At 44.8% G+C, this 24,808-nt stretch overlaps 1 protein-coding gene across 1 annotated transcript in view; it reads left to right on the forward strand.

The window, feature by feature from the left end:
• BRAP (BRCA1 associated protein) overlaps nucleotides 1–16,516 on the forward strand; it is a 17,945-nt gene extending 1,429 nt beyond the window's left edge. Inside the window, exons 2-12 of the mRNA XM_006015176.1 lie at nucleotides 177–338; nucleotides 1,320–1,521; nucleotides 2,375–2,564; nucleotides 4,162–4,275; nucleotides 5,040–5,188; nucleotides 7,119–7,194; nucleotides 7,790–7,928; nucleotides 8,436–8,545; nucleotides 9,964–10,053; nucleotides 12,275–12,378; nucleotides 13,349–16,516. Coding sequence (XP_006015238.1) covers nucleotides 185–338; nucleotides 1,320–1,521; nucleotides 2,375–2,564; nucleotides 4,162–4,275; nucleotides 5,040–5,188; nucleotides 7,119–7,194; nucleotides 7,790–7,928; nucleotides 8,436–8,545; nucleotides 9,964–10,053; nucleotides 12,275–12,378; nucleotides 13,349–13,709 — 1,689 coding nt within the window. The 5' untranslated portion in view covers nucleotides 177–184 and the 3' untranslated portion in view covers nucleotides 13,710–16,516. The remainder of the gene's footprint in view (nucleotides 1–176; nucleotides 339–1,319; nucleotides 1,522–2,374; nucleotides 2,565–4,161; nucleotides 4,276–5,039; nucleotides 5,189–7,118; nucleotides 7,195–7,789; nucleotides 7,929–8,435; nucleotides 8,546–9,963; nucleotides 10,054–12,274; nucleotides 12,379–13,348) is intronic.
• The last annotated feature ends 8,292 nt before the right edge of the window (nucleotides 16,517–24,808 follow it).

Genomic DNA, 24,808 nt, shown 5'->3' on the forward strand with positions numbered 1-24,808 from the left:
TGATGGTTTTACTCTGCGGAAGAAGGAATAAAAGCAGCTTAAAGAATTATTGTAATGACCTGGTAGAGACCTAATGGCTGTTATTAGGGAAGCCTGCTCTGCCCTCGTTCCACTGGCGTTGTTTGTTTTTCGCTCCGAATCACATTGTTTAAGTAGCTAATTGTTTTCCTCCTTAGCCACTCAAATGTCTGATGAGGAAATCAAAGAAAAGTCGCTCGCTTCTGCTTCAGCCTGTTTAGAAGGAAAGGCGCTGGTGGAAAAAGCAGCGATTATTCACCAGCATATTGGCCGCAGAGAGATGACGGATATGATCATTGAGACGATACAGCTTGACCCAGGTAACCATTCTAAAACTTGAAAAAGGTGTTCCAGTAATCGGTCTGTAATGCCTGTAAGGTTTTTACTAGTCTAACATATAGGTATTCTCTTAAAAGTATTAAATTTGCTTGCAAGTTTCTTTGGGTAGATGTGATAATCATCTTTATCAGACCTACTGAGTAGTTGGGGAAAAGTTCTTAGCAAGCTTTCGGGCACAGTCACCCTTCATCAGGCAAAGGGAGTCTCTGCTGGCCATTTAAATTGGCTTGACTTTCTAAGCTGCTGAGCTCCTGGTAAATGCAAATCCTGCCTTTTTAAGGACATGAGAAGTGATGCCAGTAGAGTTTTTATAGACCCAAAATCTGATCTAAAACTTCTCTTAAATAAGGATGGCTTGTTGATGATAATTAAGAGCATGAATGTTGCGAGGCACGAATTGCAACATTGAGCCTACCCTGGTTTGATTGTGTGTTGTTACGTCTTGTAACTATCTTCTTTGAATAGCAGGCGGATATTGAAACTCTCAGTTGTGCCACTGAGAGACTTCTTTTTTTTTTTTTTTTAACCCTGCCCTTAAAATTGCACAGCATAGAAAGCTAACTGAAAACGAAGCAATGCAAAACTAAGCACAAGGATTATCCTAACTATATTGATTGCTTTTATGTTAAGTGCAATAATAAAATTAACTTGTAGTTGTTGGGTAACAAAGTAGCGTACTGCAAAACTCAGCCTGGCACCCTTCAGAATTTGTCTGACTAGCTTTGCAGCGCCCGTGACCCAGCTAAAAGGTGTCTCAAACTGGTGCCTAAATATGCCTCAGTTCTGTTGATTATTCAGTGTGAGGAGACCACTGTTTAGAAGCACATAATTTATTCTGTGCTTCACGTGTCATAATTTGACTTTGAATAACTAAATCCTCTCTTGTACATAAGATTGCACTTAATGCAGTTGAAGTTTCTGATGTGTGGTTCAGTAATCTGAACGCTTTTGATTTGTAAAAGATGAGACAAAAGCTGCAATGGAAGGAAGAAAATCTGCAGAAGCTTCATCCATTGATGACACAAGTAAACATGACAGTCAGAGTAAAGAATGTGAGGCTGCTCCAGACTCGCCATCAAAACAACTTCCTGACCAGATTTCCTTCTTCAGTGGGAACCCATCAGTTGAAATAGCTCATGGCATTATGCACCTGTACAAAACAAAGTAAGAATGTATTTGACTCCTTATAGATCTAGTGGGAATAGCACCATGGACTCTTGCCATCCAGAAGGGTGAGTCAGGAACACTAGGGCTGTTGCTACAGGACTGATGGAGCAATGACGCACAGGAAGCCTGGGGTATTGGCACCATAGACAGTGTCTAGTGTAGTCTGACTTGCGTAGCTGCTTTGATGATAGTAACTTAAGCCCAACCCTTCCAGCTGTGGGTGAGGATGTCTCAGAGAGCAAGTGTTCATGTAAGCAGTGGGAGTAAAAACACCAGTTGGAAGATGGCCCTAGAAAGATCAGGTGTGAGGGGACCCCACAGACAAAGATCTCCTTGTTCATGTTCCCCTGGAATATTAAAATGAATGCAAAGATCTGCACTTCCCAAGTTATTGTTGCAGTGATGGCGTAATCTTATCTCCCCCCTTAGGGAGCTGAATGAGAACCATCAATTTCAGATGTTCTTGAAAGTGGCCAGGACACAATGGCTATTACATCAGTAATCAATATTGCTTGCTTACTCTAGAAATATTTTGAGTATTTGTGGTTTGCAAGGCCCAGGTACTCTTACAAAAATACAGCTATCAGAATATGTACTGTGGGTCCATATCTGTTGGTTGCACACGTGAGCCCTTTCTTTAAAGATGACTAAGTACCTTTTGGGTGTCTTCAGACTTGTTACAACCACCTTTTAACCCTTAACTATGTACAAATAGGCAAAGAGCTTTACAATCACAGGTACATTTAAATTGTGAAGCATTAAATTGCTGTATGGTCTCCTGTGTAAGCTGGTCTTAAGATGTCAGTCTTGACTTCCTCAATTTTAAAGATCTACTTTATTGTCTTCTTAGTAAGATGACCTCTTTGAAAGAAGATGTGAGGCGCAGTGCAATGCTCTGTATTCTCACGGTGCCTGCTACCATGACCAGTCATGACCTGATGAAGTTTGTAGCCCCGTTTTATGAAGTCATTGAGCACATGAAAATCATCCGGGATTCCACTCCGAACCAGTACATGGTACTGATAAAGTTCAGCTCACAGGTAAAGCCCAGAAGTGTGGTGCCAGGTTTCTACTGTTTGGGAAATGGGCTGCTGTATGAACACTAATTTCAGGCGCTGTCCAGTTTTAGTGACTTGCTGTTTCTTGAGGTCATGGGCCTTTGCTATGAGAGGCTTCCTGTGATGTAATGTTGGGGGTTTTTTTGTAAGTGATACTGATGCTGGCCCTCCATTAGCCTTCATCATAGACCTACAGCTTGTACAGCTGCAATGCTGTTATGCACGTCCTGGCCTACTACTTGCTTTATCATAGCCAGCAGAGTATTAAGATCTAGACAAATCCTGCCTGACTTCAATACCTCACCCATTAAAAACCCTGTGGAAGAGAATGCAATAAGCAAATACAGATGCTCACTAAGATATGAATGCATTGTGCAGTCTGTCTTAGCAGACCAAGAAATAGCCTGATCTCTGTGACAGCATTAGTTCCTATGGAAACTGAGGATAGCAAGGAGCTATTAGACCATCTAGCCTATACTTCTGTTGCAGTCACAGGGACTGACCATTCATGCATACGTTGTTCCCTCCCTCCCAGAATTGTGAGAAGGGGGTGGGAGGTAAGATTGAAGTGAACTCGATGTCTAGATACTTGTGGGTCTCTTCCTCAGCTGTTACAAGCTCAACACTCCTGTGTTGTGCGCAACGTAAATCCCACAAGCCTATTTAAAGTAAGCCCCCTTCATAGAAACTCACTTGGGGGCAGTGTCTGATGCCAACCATCTTTGTACTAATTCAACAGAGTTTTTGCCCAGTCCACTGATTCAAGACAACTTCCCACTTGTCTTTTAAAACTGGCGGACTCCCTGCTTCAGCAGGCCCTCACCAGCCATCTCTGCATGCAGCAATAGCACGTTTGAGTTGCTCTACATTTTATTTCTGTGTAAGTGTGTCAGTAAGGTGTGTGGTGAAACTGGAACAGCTTCATGTTTCATCATTCAAGAATTGGGAGACAGGAATGAGAATGCCTTGACTTCCAGCTCACTTTCCTCCTGACGGTTGGATTGCTGACGGTAATAAGCCAGCACTTCAGATGTTGTGGCTCATCCATAATAACTCAGATAGGTTATTTTGTGTTCAGTCAGCAGTGCTTCTTTTCAAGTAATGCTCTGGTATGAAGTGCTTCAGTACACATCTGCATAGAGTGAGCATTTGAGCTTTTTCTGCAGGTAAATTATATACTGTACAAATCTTGATCCCTTTGAATAGGGCCTTCTGATGGCAGTGTCTTTCTTCCAGGCTTTTGCAAAGAAACAGCATTTGCTTTCAGTTAGTGCCAGAATTGTTGACTGCAGACAAAGCTGATATTAAAGAAAGAAATTGGCTAGTGCTGTTTGAGCAGTATGTTTGCAAGTGTCCAGTGCTGAGAGCTCTTCAGTTCTTCTGCCAGTTTAAGTTGAAAACTGCTGAATCCAATGCAGAGATGGAATAGTGATTAGCATACATCAAGAGATTTACTTATGATATATGCTTGTTTGGGCACTTGGAGCGGGGGGAGAGAGGATATCTAATTCTCATTCCTTCTTGCTTGGTAATGTAAGCTGCAGGTAGTATGAATCTTGTTCCTCTGGTCTGTCTTTAGGCAGATGCAGACAGCTTCTATATGGCATGCAACAGCCGACAGTTCAACTCCATAGAAGAAGATGTTTGCCAGCTGGTGTATGTGGAGAGGGCTGAAGTCTTCAAATCAGAAGATGTAAGTTTCCTTTCCAGACTGTATTACAAGCTGTTAAATAGGATTAGCTAGAGCTGGACAGGGCAGGCTTGTCTGCGGGGGCTGCAGACATTTAACTGCCTCAAGTCTGACTGCATCTTGCCACTGCAGCACTGCATTTGGGGGAGTAACCCTGCCTTCTGAAGTTCTGGGACCTCATACATCCGATCTCCTGGTCTCCCTCTCTGGAGCAGTTATGTTCTGCTGAAACCTGAATAGGGCTTAGTGCGGCTAAATATCCTTTACGTTTGGCCTGCTGGGAGGAAGATGTATGTTTAGTCCCAGAGGAATGTGTTTCCTCACACCTTATTAGCTAGTTAATTCTCAGTATTTCAAGCTGATCATTGCAACACCCCTCTAAGAGGTTGATGTGAATCCTGTTTAAAACGTGGAGGAAGCAAACTGCAATTAAATGACTGGTCTGCGGTCAGAGGGAGTGCATCAGAGCTGGGAATGGAACCTGTGGGTGTTGTCAGAGTCATGTCCTTGACATAGCTGGTCTTGGAGGTCTAGGAAGAACTCATGAGCACTGTCCCAGATGTGTACTCTAATTGGTGCCAGACTAAGTGTCAAAATGGCCACAAAGGGTAGTCACTGCTACCTCTGGTAGAATTTTTAGGCTGCCTATAATTTTACTAGGATTCATAGCGGTTCATTTAGGCTTTCGTGTTCAGAGTGCAGTTTTAGCTGTACAATTTGCTTGGAGGAGGTCCAGCAATAAGCCTGCGTCCCTTTTTCTTGTGCAGGGAGCCAGCCTTCCTGTAATGGATCTGACCGAGCTCCCAAAGTGCACAGTGTGCCTGGAGAGAATGGATGAGTCTGTCAATGGGATTCTGACCACCTTGTGTAACCACAGCTTCCACAGCCAGTGTCTGCAGCGGTGGGAGGACACCACGTAAGAGACGTTGCTTTGCTTTTCTGTAATTCGAAGTACCTGCTTTGCAGCTCTGCTCCTCTTCTCTGTACGGATGGGGCTGGCTTTGGTCAGCATCTGCTCTGCTGATTTTTTGGATGTCTGAGTTTCTGCAGACGTGCCATTGGCAGCTGTAGGGCCTGGAAAATGTCCAGGATGAGGTCTCTGCTCTAAGGAGACTGCAGTCTAATTTAGATACGCAAATACACCCAATACATCATGAGCAAAAAGCTAATGATCTAGTTAATAAGCATTTCCCACTTCCTACATGCTCAAATTCAAGATCAATGAAAATTTAAGCAAAATAATTACTCAAACAGGCTTGGAATACCCTGTAAGGAGCAAAAATGTGCCTTATAGAGTCTAGAGGTTCTATTTGGTTGTAAATCTGCATAGTTTGGTGTTTAGATTGAACAATACAAATTCATTTTGCCTTCAGAAGATGAGTGGCATTCACACAAGAGAAGATTAAAATGACTCTTAAACAGAGGTCTTGGATTTTAAAATCTCTGGATGATTTTAAATCAATTCATCCTGATGAACTGCGGGATATAAATGTTATTTCACATGACAAATGTGGTTTGCTGGTACATTTTGTCCTTAAAGCCCATGCTTTGTTTGTTTGTTTGTTTTTTAATTATTTAACCTTAATTCTTATTCCATGAGATCCCACTAGGTAGAGCAGTGAGGTACGTGTCGGTCCTTTATAGAATCCCTACAGAGAACAGTCCTGTTATCTGTCACACATACTTTACATTCCTACCGGTAGCTGTTTGTTACATGTCAGGCAGTTAGAGACTTCTACAAGAAGCTCGGTGCCAAACTGCAGATTGTTTTCTTCAGCTTTTCTTTCGTTAGAGTACCAGCCTCAGTTTGATCTTTCATCATGTATCACGAAACCTCTTTTGCATGAGGTTTCTCAGCTGTGCTAGTGGGTTTCCCCAGCAGAATCTGTTTTAAATTCAGGAAGGCTTTTACTGAGTCTTTGGCCCCATAAATCAAAGCCAACCTAAACATATGTAAAAATCTGTTCATTGACTAATGCAGCTTGTTCCTAGTTCACTCTGACTAAACACTGCCACAGTATCAAAGTCTAAAATGTATGTCTGGCACAAAGCTGTCATCACCAGACTTCAGTCACTTGCTTGACACACTTTTTTTCTGTGTGTGTAATTGCATTAGATTGGAGGGTATCTAGTTGGTGCATGTTGGCAACTTTCTTCCCCAGGAGCCTGTTGCAGATGGCAAACTAATGATTAGTCCAGGATTGATCTCCAAGTAACAGGGCAGAGGCTGCGGTGGGGAAGCATGGCCAAACCAAGATGAGTGAAATATGAGCTTGGAGGGTGATGTATGTTGCCAGTACCCATCATGATTAGCAGGTGCCCTCAGCTTTGCTTCCCCTTCTGAGATCAGGATCCTGAATTGGGCACTGCTAGCTGAGATGGTCTAAAAGACCTAGATTGACTTCCTTGGTGGCTTCTCGCAGCATCTGTGGCTGAGGACAAGTAACAAGTCAGAGCTGAGGTCATAGACTTTGTGTTCTTAGCATACTTTCTCCATGGGGAAGCCAGGCCTCATGACCAATCTCCTCTCTACTCCTTCCAGTTGCCTCGCCTCCTGGCCTGCAGTTGGACTGGACACAGTGTCCTGTGATATCCTCTGTTTTTAAGATAAGGCATTCGCCAGTTTTACAGGAATAAATAGTGAAAGAGCAGCAGGCTTGCGAAGGCAGGAGGCAAATCTGGGTCGGATGGTGAGATCCAGTCAAAAGGTATGACCATGCAGTGGGGAGTGTCATATACGCTCACCGGATGACGTGTGATCCAAATTTTCTAGCCTGTCAGCTGGCCTCACAAGGAACCTTGTGGTCGCTGTTGGCTAACTAGTGCTGCTTGCTGCCTTTCTCTAGGTGTCCTGTCTGCAGGTACTGCCAAACGCCTGAGCCTGTGGAAGAGAATAAATGCTTTGAGTGTGGCGTTCAAGAAGTAAGTAGGTGTGGAGGGTGAAATCTGTCCACCTTTACTATTGCAGCTTCTTTCCCTTGATGCCTATGACTGCTGTTGGCACACTTCTGCCTGGAACAAGGTTCCTGTTTGTTTGATTTGGTACTGGTATGGGGCAGCTGGGTTCATCCCAGAAAGGTGTCCTGTTCTGTGGTTTTCTGAGGCTTGGAGCTGCAGGTTTGAGGGGGAACTATACAGTGTGGGTGCCAGTGCCAGTACGCTCCTGGAGTGGTGACCCAGCTGCACTGTCCAGTTTTACTTTCTTCACTTCGGCTTCAAGATTTTCCAGGATGTCCCCTTCACCCCTGTGACTTGAAAGCCATTTATCTAACATGCAGGAGTGGTTGATGCCTCTCTCAGTAGGCTTATACTGTATTTGAATCATCAAGTAGTTTCATTCTCTAGCCTGAATGACGCTTCAGGAAAGGCAAAGATTTGCCCTCTTCCTAGGGAAGCAACAGGGACTGTGAGCAGCAGATGTACACTTTTCCAATCCCTTATACTGTGCCCACAGCTTTTCACAGTGATGTTTGTTGCTCACATATTGGTCCAAAATCCTTTCTTGTTCTGTTGTCAGAATCTCTGGATCTGCTTAATATGTGGGCACATTGGCTGCGGGCGCTATGTGAGCAGGCATGCTTACAAGCACTTTGAGGAGACTCAGCACACGTATGCAATGCAGCTGACCAACCACAGAGTCTGGGACTATGCTGGAGGTAAACCTCTCCCTTCTGCTTGTTAGGGGTGACCAGGCTTGTGTGGAAACGGTCCTCAAAACCTTTCCAGGAAGACATTTTTAATTAAGCCCTAGCTTTCTGGAGGATTTGAAGGGCTTTTCTGTAGTATTTAATATTCCACGTTTTAGGAACATCTATTTGCTCTAGTACAGCAGCTTCTGTGCCTGTACCAAATGCTTCAGAAAAAGATCGTAAACCCATAATGCACCTGGACAGCCCTCTAGTTTCAGCAGTATGGGAAGAACTTTAGCAGGAGGTAGATTGGTTTTCTCATAGCACGAGAATGAGCTTTTGTGATTTATCCTAGATGGTGTCCAATAGATTCTGTTAAGCGTCAAATGTGTCCATTAACTCCTAGGTCTTGCCCTCCATGAAGCACTGAGACCACACAGATCCTTAGTAAATTGTTTCCCTTGGCCCCAGTTAGGTTCAAATGCTTGGGTTTTATCAAGCTGAAACAATCCTTGGTCAAATTTCTCTCTTCAGATAATTATGTCCATCGTCTGGTTGCCAGTAAAACTGATGGGAAGATAGTTCAGTATGAGTGTGAAGGGGATATGTGTCAAGAAGAAAAGATCGATGCCTTACAACTAGAGGTAAGTGTTCTAGTTTCCTTTAGACGCTGCTGTGTGTTTTTTTTATGTAAATATGCCTCAACTCCAGAATTGATTCTAACAAGAATGACGCTGGGCTGACTTCAAGGCCAAAGGAGTGTGTCGCTGCTTTTCCTTTTACTCGCTGGCTTTGCCGAGTCAACACCAGCAGGAGTGGGAGCTGGTTCCATCCTGTTAATGATGCATTGAATTGTTCATGAAATTCAGTTGGTTGCATCTCTGCAAAGTCAGTCGCATTGGTAGTGTTTCAGAGTAACTGATGGCAAACTCTGGTCTGTGGAAGGTATTGGGAAGGGAAGGGGTGCACAAACATGTGCTTGACTCTGGGACCCCTTAGTGACTTTGAGCTGTCACAAACTCTTCCATGCCAATGAAACAGGAAGCTGCATTTCTTTTTTTTATTTTACCAACATTTTTTCAGAGTAAAGCCTTTAAAATAAATTTGCTATTCTAAACCTTAAATGTGAGTAAACTTGAACTTTCCCCTGATACATTTTTTGATTTTTAATTGATGCTATTTAAGATGACAGACAACTAGCAGAACTTCAGTTGAGCTTTTTATATGGGTTAAGCGCTCTGCTACAGCAAACTAGAGCTAAACATTTGTAGGAAGAATTCACCGAGCTGTCTTGACTCAGTCTGATAATTCCTGAAATGGGCAAGAGGTCTTTCTCCTGCTTAATCCTGCATTCAAGGTATAATCTGGTATGTCTTAATCTGGAAATCCTGATCTCTCTCAGTCTTCATCCTGTTGTAAAGATTTCAAAATGGGAGAAGGTGGGATGTGAATTCTGAAAGTCCTTGTTTTAAACACCAAAATAACGTTGCTAATAAATCCCTCTGATCAGAGGGAAATAACTATTCCTCAAGTGTTATCTTCAGTATACATACAGTCTTTCCTCAGCATGCTCTTGAAATGGAGACTAGCTCCTAACACCCTTCCCGTGGTATTTCAGAAGCTTGCTTTCTACCATGACAAAGCAAAATCCACATGAAAACATGGTGAGGAGGAGGAAACACCTTCAGTTTTCAGTATCCCTAATGATTCTAATTAGGCTGGCTGACATCTTCATGTTTGTGTCTGCTGCTTCTGTGTTCATATTTTCTTTCTAATTTCCCCAGAGGCAACTCATCTAAAGCCTTCAGGGAGACCCCTAACCAGAAGCTATTCAGTATACAATAGAAATTGAATTGACTTTTTTTTACTTTGGCTCATCCATCCAATGACTCTGCGGTTTGTACTCGGCTAAAACGTTCAGAATGCTGTCTTGACACAATTTCACTGTAGGGTTTTTTGTTTTTAAACGAGAGAGAAACTTTCTGGGGCCCTTCGGGTTATAAATTGATGGTACACTTGATCTAACGGTGCCTTAGTCCAGCTCTGTTTGCCATTATTATAGTACTCGTATTTGCTAACAAGCCAGCTGGAATCGCAGCGCATCTACTGGGAAAACAAGATAGTCCGAATAGAAAAGGATACCACTGAAGAAGTAAGTTCTCTTGTCTTATTAACTGTTTCTGGCCTTGCTCTCAATGTGCTGAGCACCCACGGCTCCCACTGACTTCGTGCACGTTGCGTGTGTTTGGAGAATTAAGAAAAATGAGTCCATTAATGTGTAATGAATGACCTGGCATCGGCCACCTATTAAGAGAGTGAGAGTTCACTTTTTTCCGTTGAGGAGAACTGGCACAGATCTGTTCTTTATCTTGATGGATGGGTTCTAGCAACATGCTGTTCAGCAGTGCAGAAATGGGCAGATTGCCAGTGGGGTTGAAACTTTGCTTAAACACGGTGTGGAAGTTGTTGCCGTGTCCGGCAGCTTGCCTTGCAGGCCAGGAGATCTCCCAGCCAATGGCAAATGGTAGAGGAGACTCATGGCACACTCGCATGTGCTAATGGAAGGAGAAATTGCTTACCTGCCCATGCCACACATCACTCAAAATGCTGGTTAAAAGATTCATGGGATATTTTGGCAGTTGGGCTGGGTTTCAAAATGTCCTGAGCCGAACGAACCATGGTGCTTCAGTGGAGTCGAGTAGAATCCCACCGGTTTCGCCTTTTTTATGCCTCCAAGTTCCTGGACGAATCCTTAGCTGAACTTTGCCTGGGTGCAGAGCAGGGTTGCATAAATGTTGTAACTGCTAATTAACCAGGCACTGTGTCTGCTGTTAAGCAACTCCATAAATGTATAAAGAATTCCCTCTAAAATTAGCTGAGAAATAGGCCTTGACAAAGAATGGATTTAAGTAAGAAATAGCTGAAGAATTTAACTGACGGGTCTGGTCTGTGAAGTGAAAGGTTATGGTAAAATCCTCTTTGAAATAGCTGAAAATACTGGCTTCAAACCAGTTGTTATATCCAAAAAGACCTAGGCTGTGTAGACTTAGGCTGCTGCTTATTCTAAAGATTGTGGAACTAAACTGGAAGATCCCTATAAGAGAAGAGCTTCACTGTGCAAAATATTCTATTATCAGAGGGAAGTCTGTCATCCCCTATCTTGGAGGTCTGTAAGAGGAGACTGGACACCCACCTGGTGGGGTTCACCTGACCCCAGCGCTCTTTCCTGCCCAGGGCAGGGAGTTGGACTCATTCTACTAAGGTCCCTTCCAGCCCTGAACAGCTGTGAATCCCCAAATCATCTCAAGTTGCCTTAAACATTCAATTCTTAACCTGGAAAACTTTAAAATCTGACCTGCTTTTATAGCAGCTCTATTGAAATGGGTAGATGCAGTGGCTTTTTAAATTCAGCCCAGCTATTAGTGCAAGAAAGCAGTGTCCTTTGAATTCTGTATCAGCAGCACTTACTCGACGCTGACCCTCTGCCCAAGTTAATCAATAATTCTTTCCTGGGTAGCGTACAAAAATACTCCTTGTCTCCCTATGTCGCATTTAGAGTGTGTGTGTGTGTGTGTGTGTGTGTGTGTGTGTGTGTGTGTGTAAATAAAAAACAAACAAACAAACAAAAACAAAAAAAAACCACCAAAACCCCTGTGCTTTAGCACTAGGTGAATTTAATATACAGTATTGCCTAATTCTGATAGAAGAACAGGAAAAGTAGCCTGTACGTTCTTTTGCTTACAATAGCTGTGCCTAGGAGCGAACGTCGGCTACTGTCTCGTGAGTGGCATGCTGCTGCTTAGTCAAAATTGAGGTGAAACCATGGTTTTTTTTCCTTCAAATTTTGACCAGGTATAAACTTTTTTTTTTTTTTTTTTAAATGGTGGGCAAAGAGGAGAACTTAACAGTCGAAAGCCCTAGGATTGAATGTTTAATTTCATGGAACTATTTAAATCCTAATAAGCTGCAGAAACTTGCCTCTGAGTTCATGTTCTTAAATTAAAGCTTTTTAAGCTAACTGCATTTAAACAAAAAGCAGTGAGAGACCTGCTGTGGCCTTGCAACAGTGTCAAGCTGGGTCATCGCACATCTTTGTGAGCTGAGTCATAGTTCTTTGGAAGTAGTGTATATGGAGATTTAGCTACAAGTCAGGGTTTGTGCGTTACATTTTCCTATCAGCAGTGCTATTGTAAGTATTTCTTTGAAAAGGAGAAAAAAAACCATTTTTTTCCATTGCTTCCAGTCATTTTAGGGCTTGTTCTCACAATATAGTAAACGGTCAAAGTCTACAAACTGCTCCAGAAAACGTGAATGTCATAATGAAAGTGCACAGGACTTTGCTCTGTTTGAAGTCTCTGTGTTTGTTTTTACAGATTAACAACATGAAGACCAAATTTAAAGAGACCATTGAGAAGTGCGATAACTTGGAACAGAGGCTGAACGAGTTACTGAAGGAGAAACAATCTGTCGAACGAAAGTATGTGTTTCTGTCTGAGGACATTTTTCACAAGTCTAACTATATTTTATTCTGAAGCTCCTCTGACTAAAACAGATCTGATTTACCTTTTTTGGAATCCTCCATTGGATCCTTGTTAACTCTTAATTAGCGTGGTAAGGACCCTATTGATTTCAGGAATCTGATGCCCCAGTTCTGTTGGGTGCCTGTTACATTTAAAATGGCTCTAATGCCATTTGGTTTTCCAGCTCTCGGCTTTTTCCACATAGCCTGCATATTTAGCATTCATTAAACCTTTCACATTTTGCGCCCACTCAATAAAGGAAGCTGGTCAGTTGTGCAATCAGAAGGGGTTCAGTCTCTCAAGAGGAGGTGGAAGGCTGCTTGTGGAACCAGCACATGGGATGTGCAGCAAACGGATTGAGGCTCTGCCTTGAGCCCCAGCCCCACGCTGTCACTGCTACACGATCCTGGCCCTGCCCGCCTGCCCACCCCACTCTGACACCACTCTCTGGCCGAGCACACCTTGCCCACAGATGTCATGGGCCAGTTTCTATGGACTCCCACCTGTCTGCTCCACCCTGCACCCCTGGCAGTGGGTGCAGGGCAGACAGGCTGGAGTGCCTGGGCAGTGGGGCTGGGTCTAGTGGCAGTGGTGACGCTGGTAGCAGCAACTAGTGAGAGAGCAACCTGCCACTCATGCAAGCTGCTAGGAAGCCAAGTCCGGCTGCCCCTGCCATGCTGCCCGGCCCTGCAGACAACAGTTCCTGGCATGCCCAAGAGCTCCATGCCAGGTAGCACTTCCTCACCCAGAGGTGGTGGGACTAGTCGCATGTTCCACAGCCTGGGCTGCCCCCCCATGCCTAGGCCTGGCAGGACGGAGGGACCCGCTGCGGATCTGAATAGAATCACTTGGCGGGTTGGATCTGGCCCATGAGCTGTATTTTTTGCCCACCCCTAGCCTAACTTCTCTGTTGCATGCATTTTTAAGGTGCACTCAGCTGAATAACAAAGTGTCAAAGCTCTCCAGTGAGCTGAAGGAGGAACAAGAACTGAACAAATGCTTGCGAGCTAATCAAGTCTTGCTTCAGAACAAGCTGAAGGAAGAAGAGAAGGTGCTGAAGGAAACTTGTGAGCAGAAGGACCTGCAGATCTCGGAGATCCAGGAGCAGCTGCGAGATGTAATGTTCTATCTAGAAACACAGCAGAAAATTAACCACCTCCCGGCTGAGACGAGGCAGGAGATCCAGGAAGGACAGATCAACATTGCGATGGCATCTTCTGCGAGTACCCCAGCAGGGGGCACAGGCAAACCCTCTTCCAGGAGGGGCCGGGGCAAAAGGGGCAAGTGAGGTTTAGGTCGGTCTTGCCCAACTGAACGTGCTTCTGAAAAGCCAGGCACAGGAGTGTCAGGACTCGGGCTGAATGCTAGGTTGAACACTACACACCCAGTCCGGTAAGGTTCAGTTAGAAGCTGTTCTTGGAGCTTTTCATAAAGCTGACTGCCAGCCAATGGGGAGTCTATGGTATTTAAAACCATCTCACTGCACTATCCAGCTAATGTTAGGCAGATCTTAATTATCATTTTACCTTCCTACCTTCTGAAAGCCTCTCCCCATGCTGTGCAGTTTACCTTCTCCTTGGAGTGTGTAGCCTGTTTTAGGTGAGTGTGTTTGAAGTGCAAAAGCAAATTGCAGATCCCCTCCAAAGGGATAGTGCACCAGAGCTTGGGCCAAATGCTGACTTCCATCTCCTCCCTTAGAAGCCAAGCTTAGAAATGTTCCTATTTAATAAAAGCTTTTATTTGAAAATCATTTTTCAGATACAAGTGCACGCCCCACCCTCCCTTTAGAATGTGCAACCAGAGCCCTGAAGCAGTGTGTTAATACAGGTATAAATTAGTTAGCTTAGACATGAAACAGAGCGAAGTGTAAACCATGTTTTTGCTGTCAAGAAGTCTTAGATATGATCATTTTGGAATGTATCGAAGATGGTAGCCGCTGTAAGGGAATTCATGTTTAGGCAATTAGCTGCTTATTCCTTGAGGCGGTCTGGTGCTGTGCTAATGGCTTTTGAGTGCAAAAGCACACACGAGCTTTGTGCTGCTGAAATTATTGAGCATAACAACAGCCATTTCTGTTCATTTGAGAACCTTTCACGCAAGGACCTGTTGCATGCTTCCAGCCATTGGTGATCAGCACTGACAGGATGTATATATTCTTAGAATAAAATGCACATGCATTGTATAGATGCAGTTTAAATGTGGGGAAGGCAGTAATGACCCTAGTGAGGTAGGGGAATGAACTATGTGAGAACAGTCATTTAGATCTGTCACCTTTCAGGGTCTGTCCCACGTACTCGTACTTCACAGTCGCTGCCTTCCATCCTTTAAGGAATTGCGTGCGCTCTGCGTGCGACCTATACAGCTTGCTATCGGGCTAAAACGTAAGCAAGCTCCACCCAGAATGGAATGCAAAAGCAATTCACTGACTCAATGCGTGTATTTGCATCCACTTCCCACAGTATTTGAACACTTAATGCTTCCTTTTTCCTTGCACCTGTAACATGCTCTAGTTTTCTTCTGGCAGAGATGCATATTCAAAAATCACCGTACAGTCTGCCCTGTTGGCAGGCAGTGTCTTGAGGGAGAATCCATTGTACAAATCTGACTCTTGGTCCTAGAACACGTGCTAACTTTTAACAGCTCACCCTGCAGAACTTGCCCGTTCACAAAGGCTTGAATGTGTTGGTCCCATTCTGTTGTGCTCGGTGGGTACCAAGCATCAAACAGAAACTGGCCTCATCCTTCCCTACTGATGAATGGAGGTGGGAATCTTGTGCCCAGGCCCCCAGAACTAAAGCAGATCCTGTTCAGTTACTGGAACTGTAGTTATGATGTTGGTGTGGGATTTTTATTTTATTATTTTTAAATGCTGAGACAGTGAAACTGCAGCTGTGACTTACCCAACTCTTAGGAGGAGCTAAGAAGTGAAACTAGTGTTGTATAGCAGACCAAATCATTCTCGTGATAGGGTCACATGTGAGTTACAGTAGTCACAGCCGGGACAGAAAGGCTAAAATCTAGCTTTAACCAGTTGCAGGCTTATTTTTAAGAACATTCCGCTATACGTGACTCTTAGCACGCTGTATGCTGCTTTGTCTTTGGTTTCTAGACATGCTCTAGTCTAAAGCTTTTATCTCTCTTTTTTTTAACTTTGTAGCATGAATGTAACTTACTTTTTTTAAATGTGTGGATTGGACAAACAGGCTTCAGCCTTCTGTAAAATACAGAATCGGACTTCTACAACCTAGCTTGCTCTCCTATAGAAATTCTATTTTATTTAAAATCTATTTTTTACACCAGTTGGGATCCTCTGCTTTTTGCTGATAGGTTGCTTCACTGAGATGCTGTACTAGATCTTTTTTTTTATTTATTTATTTTTTAATAAAACTAAAATCTTGTGTATGGTAGGGATTTTGGAGAGGAAGGGTTGAGGGGTAGGGTAGTATCTGTTCACACTATTGAGGAACATCTCCAATAGTGAAGGAGAGTTGCATTTTGAGGGCCAGAAAGAGAATAGTCCAAGAGACACAGTGGAGAAATTTGAAATAAAATGGTGGCAAAAGTGAAACTGCCTGAAGAGAGAGTTTTATCAAGGTAAATATTAGGAAAGCCAGTCTAAATCCACCCTGTGCCTGGAGCATACACGATGGTCAACATCCTGTGAAGTGGGTAGATGTTTCTGACTTGGTCTGCATATCTGATGCATCTGTCTCTGCAACCGAAGATGAACAGGCTGGGGTTCAACAAAACTCCTTGTTGGAGCTAAACTGCTCTGTCCTGAAGGTGTCCCATCCTGCTCCAGCCTCACAAGGCTGCGACTAGAAGCCTTGCATGTCTGCTGCCTATACCATCCTTTGGCTATGGTGAAATAGCACTTTGCTCTCCTGAGCAGTAGCACAGCACTTTCCACAGGCACCAAGATATCTTGAAGTAGTTTGCCAAGTGTTTGCACAGAATTTAATCTGGTTTGGGGGTTTTTTTTGGTTGGGGATTTTTTTAAGATGGAAAAGAGAACCTGACCGATTCCCTTTTAAGACTGATACTGTACTGTCCTGTAACATCTAAAATAAAAGTTAATGGCTGTATTAAAACTGCTGAAAAGTGGATGGATGGTCTCTTTCTCCCCCTCTCTTTCTTGACTTTAATGCAACTGAGTGGTGGTATCCAGCTAGTGCTGTAGGAAAATCTCTCTCTGGTTTCTAAATTGGATGATGAAAGAATCCTGCTGCATCTAAGGGGAAGATAGTCCCAGCTTGTTCATCACTACTTGAACTTGGAGGTGTAGGCGGGGGGAGAGGGAGTCTGGCTTTATTTTCTTCAGTGCTTTCATGTGTGGTTTATCCCTAGCTAGATGCCTCATTTGCTTGGATTTGCTGTCAGGGATGGGACTAATGGCAGGTCTGCCCTCTAAACACCCCCCCCCCCCCCCTTAGGCCCTTGCTCTAGCTTTTCTTGTGCTGAATTGTGCAGTTCTTCTGCTCCAAGGACAAGCCTTCAGCTGTGGCTCCTAGCTCCCCGCTGCTGTGAGTGCCTCAGCAGGCCCGGCGTGTTCAGTTGCTGGAATTTGGTTCCTCCCAGGACTTCTGACCATGACTGCCAGTTGTTGGAGACCCTTGGAGCAAAGTGTGTATGTTAGGACCAAAGCGCTTTTGGAGAGAGCTGGCCTTAAACAAGACTCTGCAACATCTAGCTTCTATAGTGTTTACAGTCTAATAGAAACTCTCCCCCCCATCATCAGCAGTACAAGATTTTTTGGGGCCTACAGTTCCTTCCCAAGTCATCTTCCCAGGGAACGTGTGCTCCCTTCATAGCTACTGAGTGTCCCTTTAGTCTCCAGGTTAGCAAAGCAGCCATCAGGCTTGGTACTGGAGCCTGGAAGTACTGGACTGTCCTGTAACTGCCCCGAAGCGTGGGTTACTAATTCGTGTATCCACTGCCTGTTTAGTTTGTTTTTTCTAATTGTTCCTTAAATGAAACCAATACTGCTCAAACATCTTGGGGTCATACCCCTTTTAACTTTGTTATAGGCTGTGCGCCCTGGTGAATCCATGTTAATGAGGATAAAAATAACACTTTGTTACCACATCTGCTCTGTAAAGTTTCCAACAAATGCAGTCAACTTCACTTTTTTTTTTCCCCCCCCTTTCCCTTTTTTACATTTTCCTTTCTCCTCTTTCCCATTCCTAGACAACTGCTGTGGCTCCCAGCCTGAGGACCTTCATGCAGGGAAATACAAACTCAGTGTGCAGTAACTTCCTCGCACTGACCAGGCCAACAGGGTAATAATGCAGCTATTACAGGGATCAGAAATCCAGATCTGGAAGAAGAAACTGGGTAAAGTGTGAAGTTTCTTCTAAGAAACTTAAGCTTGTCCTTCCTTTCACCCACATCCTTTCAAAGCAATCTGCAAAAGAGGGAAATACCATAAAGGGGCCTGCCTCCTTTCTGTGCGGAGGAGTGGGTGACAGCAGCCAGGACTCTGGCATGCCGGGGGGCTTTAAGTCCTGCCCAGGAGTCTATTCCCCTCTCATTCATGCTGGCCCTAGTCCTCAAGTTAAATATCCAAATCAGAAAGAGGTCCTGGAGAGGGGAGTTTGCTCCTCAGGTGCTACCGGGGTGGGTGGGAGTGCATCCTGGGCTGGACAGTGTTTGCTTGAGAAGGCGCTGCAGGACCTGGGCCTGGTGGTCCTCCTGCAAGCTGGGCTTGGGGCACTCAAAGTCCCAGGGTTCCCCTGGCTGTGGAGCTCCAGCACCTTTCTCAGAAGTAGGTTGGACTGCTGGGGACAGGCACAAGGTACTGACTGGCTGCCACAGCCTGGATGGGACCTGTTGGCTGACGAGCTGCAGCCTCCCCTGAAGGGGAAGTTGTCCGAGAGGCCCTGCCTGCAGCCCCGTGTCTCCTGATGAACCGGCGAGGCAGCGGATCTTGGTCAGGCTGCAAGCCTAACTCAGGCCCTGCGTGAAGAGGTGTGTAGCTAAGGAGGCATCATTTTTCCTTCTGTGAAGGGCTCAGGCAGCTCGAAGCCCTGACAAGCCCTAGGAAGCTCAGGTCCATCGTCCTGATGTTTCTAATCTTAACGCAAATAAAAGGTCTCCGTGTTTGAGTCCTGAGGACAAACTTCCCCTCCCCATCTTCTTCCTCACAGCTCACTGTTATACTTCTTCCTCTGGTGCTTTTTGGGGTTCGTATGGAATGAGATACAGCCCCTGCGTTGGAGTCTGCCAGGCAGAGGATGTTAGCTGTCCCGTTGGTAAACCTGGTCATGTTGGCTGTCTGGTGTTAAGTTATCTTTCATTCCAAAGTGCTTCATATGTGGTGTTTCCTCTCTGCTGAAACTGCCAGCCATTCCTGCCACAACATGCTGCATAATAAGACTTGTGAAATCCCTCCGTGCCCCTCTGCAATTGGAGCTTGAGTTGCAGGAGAAACAGCATGGAAAGGTTAAATGATTTGCCTGAATTCCTGCTCGCTACAGGGGTGTCTGAAGGGCTGCAAGCAAGATGGGAGCCTTGTTATGGGATGTGTCGTAATGAGAGACCATCCTTGCTTCCAAGAGCCAGCAGTTTGACTAGACAAGACAGCCAATAAGTGGATGAGAGGGGAGAAGACTTAACAGTTGCTAGAAGCATGTGCAGATGGGAGAGCTGAGGCCCAGAGCATAAAATCTAACAGAGCCAGGAAGTGTGTGTAGTATTTAAATCTTAACCCAGTATACTAACTGCAAGGCCAGCCTTCCTTGTCTGTCCCCTGAGCCCGAGACAGCTGCCTGGAAGAATGATGCTCGAGTGATGCACTTGGAGTTTCTGACCAAATGTGACGTTTTCCCCTTGAGAATGACTCGAGAGATTGGGTAAGTTCTCAACATTTGGAAGCAAAGGGGAAAGAACCAGAGAGCAAGAGAGTGACTGTGATCTCTCCTGTTCACAGCTCTGAATGAGCATATCACACTGGAGATATTTCTGGGAGCAAGCACCCAGGGGGTTAGAGGGCAAACTGCCTTCCTTAAAAGGGAAAATAAAGTCCTATTGTAACCTGCAAGGACCTGAATTGTCCATAACGTGGGCCCATCAAAAGCAGAGAGGAATAGCTGCCAGAGTGTGGGAGCACAGCAGGGAAGGAAAGGGAAAGGCCGATCGCAGTCTACAGCATGGAAGGCTGCAGGCTGGGAGTGATTCATCTAGAAACAGGCACAGTGAAAACTGAAGCATTCGTGATTGAGCCTGGCTGGTTTTCAGTAATCCCATTCCAGTGAATACAGCTAATCTTGGTGAGGCCCTTCCCACACAGGGTAGCGGGTGCAGGCGCTGCGCAGTGGAGTTAATTACGTATATTGAATTCTATAGCCGTTCCAGAGCAGGCGCGTGCCACGGCCCCGGGTCTGTGTTGATGACTCGAGAACTGCCTGTCTTGGCCCTGCATCTTCCCAGAGCAGCTCTATACACTGGCAAACCCCCCTTGCTGCTGCCACCCCTGAGCCTACACCTCAGCCAGTCGATGGTCCCTGGGCAGTCCCTCGTACACAGACTGTGAATGCCAGGGCTTGTGCAATGGCATTTGCTTTGGACACCTGTGTTATTGTACGAAGTCTAGCTCTTGCAGACAGGGCTCTTTTCTGTTAGTCATGTTCCTTCTCCCTGCGCTTGGTGAGCAGAGGGATCTGGCACGTGCTCTCTGCTCTGTTTATTCAGGCTGGGACTTTTCAGCTGGGACAAGCTCCCTCGGGCCTCTGAAAACTCCTTCCCCAGCCTGCATTGGTTTACAGGTTGGCTCACAATTAAGACTCAACTCTGTAAGAGATTGTACCAGTTTCACTTAAACCTTGTTTAGGCTGATACAAATGGTTTAATGTCATTTAATGCACAGATTCTAGAGGCAGAAGGGGAAATAATGACAGAAGCAGATTACAAAGGCAGAAGGGCCAGTTCTAACTATACTGATTGAAGAGGCAGAAGAGACCAGCTCTCAAATCTGCTGCACAGTACAGGCCAGGCCATACAACCTCCCCTTGTTCTGTGAGAGAGAGCCAATCTTATACAAAGATGTCCAGCCTTGATGTAAAGTTTTAAAGGGGGGGTATTTCAGTTTAGCCTTAGATACCTAACTCTCCAACTTTAGATGGCTGAGGTTCTTTGTGGATCTGGGCTGTAGCATCTCAAGACTTTGGTTTCCCATCTATAAAATGGGGATAATAGTCCTTTGCTACTGCATGGAGCTGTTGGGAGGGTAAGTCTATAGACCGCTCAGGTAGCACAGTAGTGGGCGTGCTTTATGTCTAATTAGATAGGACCCTAGCACATAACATCTGATCAAAGCTTCAGTCTCAGAATCGGCACGTGTGTACTGTGGAGTCCAAAGTGGGTTCCCTGTCCGAAACCCGTATTCTGGACAGTCCAGGGGAGGAGGAAGACCCGATTATACAACAACAGAACAAGACCGGGAGCAAACAAACCTTTGAGGAATCTCAAGCAAACCAAGGATCCCACCTGAAGAGCTCTAGTAAAGCCAAGTCCAAGAATTCAATTTGGGTTCCCGCATTTCTAGGCAAGGTATAAACAGTAAAGATCTTCCCAGACCTTCAGCTTGGCACGTGGCTTGTGCTCGTATAGAAATCTTCCACCATGAGAGAGTAACCGGTGATGGACGTCACTGTGTCCTAGACCTCTCAAAAGAGAAACTATATCCAGCCATACAGGGACTGGAAGACTTGACAGGTTGAGCTGTCTGGGGAAGATCATTGGATAGTGAGAATCAAAATATTGATTATGAATTTGCAAGTGGAGAGAGAGAGAGAGACTTATTTTCAACACAGGGCCCAATGATCCAGGTCACTGAGGGTTTTAAGTAAAAAAATCTCCTGTTTGTTTAACATTTCAGACGTCGAGTGCTTTACATATTAAATGAGCTCTCTGGCTCAGCATTGTTTCCCAGAGGAAGAAACCTGAGCAAATACACATTCAAGTCACAACTCATCAGAAAACTGTCAGGATATTGTCCAGAGCTGTAAATAGGTTTTTAATGTATTTGGGCTTCTCATGGATAGGTTTGTACCAATTAATGACCAGGCAGGGAAACACACACTGGAGCAAAACCCAACTGCTAGCACTTAATGTGAATGTCATGCTCATAAATTATACTCGTTTGGCAGAGCTGGACGCGGAAGTTGTGCAAGCTGGAGCAGCGTGAGTAATGGCCTGCTGCCTTCGAGTTAAAGCTGGAGGGAAACACAAGCTGAGTTTGGTCTTCCTGCTTCTTCCTCCCCATCCCCAGCTGGGCTGCTAGCAGAACTGGACTGAGCCCAGTATTTGCTAACATGCTTGCCACCAAACGGCCATCAGGCTGCAACGATTAGTAGTGACAGTGAACATGCTTGGGATTTTAACTGATGTTCCAGAAGCCTCACTTGTCCCTCCAAAATCCCCTTGAGTCATGTAGTTCCCTGAAAAGTGTATACATCATGCTGGGGAGAAAAAAATAAAGATAGATATTTACCTTCTTGTCATTGAGGAAACTAATATTTCCCTTAATGCATCTTGCAGTGTTTAAAGTCGCACATTCCAACGTGAGTAAGGAAGGGGAGGAGGAGCTAACATTTTCTTAATGTAGACAGAGATTGCAGTCCAAACCTTGAGGCTTCCCTGGATCAGAGTCGTATTAGTCCTAAATAGACACACTCAGCAATTAACAGCATCCTCAAAGTGCTACCAAATGTGTCACCATTTTCTCGAAGACTATTTATTATGCTTGTGCAAGATTGCATAATAATCTGTTCTTCCTCACATGGATTTGACTCAGCTTTCCAGTATCTCAGTAAAATATTTCTTTAGTGACCATCAAGCCTGAATTTTCCAATTCATATCCTCCCCAGACGCGCTCTGTAACCTGGAAGTGTCATTAAGCAAACAAAGTGATTTTGTGGCAGACACTTTTTCCATAAGTAACAGCAATCTGCACAGGTCGCTGTTTCCTAGAAAGGTCTAAAGTGTGCTCATTTTCAAATGGATTCGAGTCTTGAAGTGGAAATTAAGACCACTCTATGCCTGCCTTATTCGACATGGCTGAAGTCTGGGACCAGGAGAATAAGTCACAATGAAAGCCCTTAATTAGCAGCTTGCTTAGTTTATGGAGAATTTAAGCTCTTTTCAAAGAATATTTAGCCCTTAAATTACCTTCCAATATAACCAGATGCAATCTAGCCTTAAATCTTTAGGCAAACAATAGCGCTGAAACGCAAGAACCATCCTCCCAGAGCTAACTTGAAGTTAACTCTAAAGCTGAGCGATGACACATGCCATACTTAACTATTTCACTACTAATCACCTTTAGCATTAACTTCCAGTTAATATGGACAGAGCTGCAGCCACGGGCAGGTCTGGAGTACCCTGAATTTCTGAAGTGAGACACTGCTGAAGGAGTAGAGTGTATGTAATTTAAACTAATGCACTTCTCAAGCTGTGCATGAGTTTTGGGTTAAAGGGGTAGAGATAAGAGGGGTTTACTGTAGTTAAGTGCTGTGCAGAGTCCCTTGTTTTCCACTGGATAAAATCAGAAAGGTTCACCAGCACACCACAACCGGTACTGCCACCGCGTGTAGCAGAGATCCTCCTGCAGTGCAAGGAACGGAGGAGGCCTGTGTCTTTGGGCAGAGAGATCCGAGTTGTTAAACCACAGCCTTACACAACCAGCCTGTTAGTGCAATAATAAGCAGCTCTTTTGATTAGTACAGAAGCCACATTTTATACTTCAGACCATTCACTCTGCATGTCTGACCCCTTCCTCCCACCAGTGACCATTCCTCTCCTGTTCTCTTATTGGCGGACCAGGGCAGTCTCTACAGGTTTGCTCCTGGTTGATTTGAAGTGATCCATACTTAGGTGAGAAAGCAAACACCAGCATTTTTGTTTCTGCCAGACTGCTTTCCCTTCACTTCTTTGGCCCATTGTGAAATGCTGGGGTTCCTCCACCCGAATGGGTAGAACAGCCAAAAGAGAGAAGGAAAAGCACATTGATTGGGAAATGCAAATGGGCTGGACCTTGCCCAGGCTGACAGCGACTATAAAGCTGCATCAGGTGCATGGCTTCTTGTCCTAATGGAGTGGCGTTGAGGTTTGTTCTGTGGCAGGTAAAGGTTTGTTCCTGGTTTTGTCAGTGGCTTCTCTTAACCGTGCTAAGCTTATTCTGGTATTTGTGCTTGTTTTATGAAGTTTTGTAGGTAGTTGCACAGTCAGGGCATGGGTTTGATTTGGGCTCTTTGTGGTAGTGTGATGGTTTGGTTGTTGAGGGTCTCTGCTGTGTTAGTGGTTGTGTGAACTTTTGACTTGGAGATTGGGGCAGAAGTGTGAAGGGGAAATTACTTAGCTACTTGTATGTGACTGTGTGTTAAATGTGTATCTTGTTTCCTATTTAGGTTTTTTTCATGTGACACTTGAGGTTTTAATGTTGGTTACTCCACACAGAGCAGCTGAGTTTACCTGCTTGGGTGGCTTTCTTGGCTGCTCTTTCTTTCTCGGTTAACTCAAGACACTTTTTTTAATGGCAATTCTGTTTTTTGGGGTGCTGCTAAGCTGGTCAGTCATGGTAATGGCTGGACCTATACGCTAGAAAGTGGTGCTGTTTGCACTGGGGGAGAGGCTTGTCCACTGCTTGTGAAGAGGTCATGCCTGATCGATCGTTCATTTGCTGTAGCTGATCTGGAAGGAACAAGCTCACAGCTGGAGGCCAGTGCTCGGAAGTGCTTGGCTCTTCCTCTGCACTGACTTCAGCTGACGAGGGGGAAGCAGACAGGACTAGCTTGATAATGAACTATGCCAGGCAGCAACCTTGCTAAGGAGCATTATTGTCCCCTCTTACCCACTAGATGTTGCTAATAGTGGGTTTAACCTGGCTGCCTGAGAGACCTCTTGGTGGAATGGTTTCCCCGCTACATGTTGTTGTTGTTGTGCGCTGTACTCTAGCAAATCAAAGCAATTGGTGACTGCTCCTTGATCCCAACCTGGATCCATACTGCTTGGGAGTGGGGCTTTGAAAGGTGCCCAGTCTAATCACCTCTCTCTGTGTCTCTCTCTCCCCCTTTGCAAAATGTAAATGATGTGCAAAAAGGAAACTACACTGCACCCTTTCAGCAGTAACATCCAAAGGAGGTAGTAACTAGTGAAAGTGTTTACTCCCAGGTGCCTGGGTAAAGGGATTTTGAATACTGCTTCAGAACATAGTGAGGAATACAGCCTTTCTGTGTGTTCAAAACAAAGCAAGGCAAAGCCATGTAAGGTCTTGGAAGTGACTGGACCTGAGCAATTTGGTGCCAGCTTGCAGAGATGGTGACAAACCACCTCTCCATGGCTGAATGAGTTTGCAGGTGTGTGTAAAGAGATGTCTTAAGTGGAATCTTA

Source organism: Alligator sinensis, unplaced genomic scaffold (genome assembly GCF_000455745.1).
Source record: "Alligator sinensis unplaced genomic scaffold, ASM45574v1 scaffold628_2, whole genome shotgun sequence".
In the NCBI taxonomy this organism is placed as follows: Eukaryota; Metazoa; Chordata; order Crocodylia; family Alligatoridae; genus Alligator; species Alligator sinensis.